The sequence below is a fragment of the Crocodylus porosus genome, unplaced genomic scaffold, assembly GCF_001723895.1.
Source record: "Crocodylus porosus isolate Cpor-Errol unplaced genomic scaffold, CroPor_comp1, whole genome shotgun sequence".
NCBI lineage: Eukaryota > Metazoa > Chordata > Crocodylia > Crocodylidae > Crocodylus > Crocodylus porosus.
The window spans coordinates 111,167,723-111,168,912 of record NW_017728947.1 but is presented as its reverse complement, the minus strand read 5'-3'; the positions used below and the strand labels follow the sequence as shown (position 1 = coordinate 111,168,912).

Sequence of the window (1,190 nt, the reverse complement as noted above, 5' to 3'; positions counted from 1 at the left end):
AGACTGCTTTCAGTGATGATTCACCAGTGTCCAGAAAAAGGAACAAGTATTGGAAAGCTCAGTTAACTTGATCCAGAGCTCTGAGCAATTCTTCACCTTGTAGCAGGTTTCTGTTGCCTTGTATGGGAGCATTTACTTCGCAATCATAACTTGTAAGTTGTGGTAGTCCACACTCATCCATCGACTGCCCTAGGAGCTTACTTGCTATATCTAAATGGGAGGAAAAGAGAACAGATGAGCGCACATTATTAACCGTGGTGTTTATCATTTCCTCCAAGTTGTTTACAGGGGAGGCAGATTCATCCTGCTGATAGTTTTAACGCTCAATTTGATTCAGGTCTCGCGCCCTCTCCCCATCACAGAAACACACAAAACACCAACCCGTCGATAGCAGAATGACTGTCTTTTGCTCCACTCCATTGTGGCCGTTACATTTGCAGCCTTTTACACGTTTCCAAGAAAGCGATGCGTTTGGTCCACAATCACCTGACGGCTGGAATAAAGACCCCTAAAATAAAAAGTAGAGTAATTTTTATTATTGCAAATCTAGGGCTTCCTCTTAAATTTACTGTCAACCCATCAGGACTGGTATAACTAAGCATTGCTACAAATTAAAATTAAGTGCATTCAATGCATGGCAAAGGAAGTTTTAGCGCAATTGAGTGAAGGCCCTGTTTACAAAGAACTTATTTCTAAGTGAACTTAAAAAGAGTACAACCTGCTAAACAGGATTTTGTAAAGCCAGCCACCTGTTCCAAGATTTGTGTAAATATGCATACATGTACGTTGCCTTTTCCTAGTTACTACCAGTGTCAGAGCAGTAGCAAAATGCATCAAAACAAACAGACATCTCCCTCTGCAAATTAAGAGTGGTATTGCTCCTCTTCTGTGGAATGACTTGTGTTCTGGGTTTTCATGTGCTACTTGCCTTTCAGAAAGGCAAACTGATTTACAAAGAAATGATGGTGTGAATTTTGGTCTGTTATTTTGCCACTCAGCTCAGCTCTTCTGTACTTGCTGCCATTATGGACCCTTGAACCTTTCTTTCTATCAGAGAGAAAATTTCTTTGTTGATAAAAGAGAAGCCAGTGGTGGCTGTATTCCTGCCTGCAAGGTGGGAGATCTGGGTTCAAGTCCCAGCTGAGATGACTTGGGGCCCAACATTGAGAGGGTCCAGAGGAAGGCCACCT

The 1,190-nt window shown here is 42.2% G+C and overlaps 1 protein-coding gene across 2 annotated transcripts in view; it reads right to left on the bottom strand.

The window, feature by feature from the left end:
• Positions 1 to 6: 6 nt before the first annotated feature.
• The window catches only part of HIF1A (hypoxia inducible factor 1 alpha subunit), a 20,803-nt gene continuing 19,619 nt past the window's right edge, over positions 7 to 1,190 (bottom strand). For both annotated transcript variants that reach the window (XM_019550932.1, XM_019550934.1), the window contains exons 14-15: positions 382 to 508; positions 7 to 210 (exon numbers count right to left, since the gene is read on the bottom strand). In XM_019550932.1, coding sequence (XP_019406477.1) covers positions 59 to 210; positions 382 to 508 — 279 coding nt within the window. In that variant the 3' untranslated portion in view covers positions 7 to 58. The remainder of the gene's footprint in view (positions 211 to 381; positions 509 to 1,190) is intronic.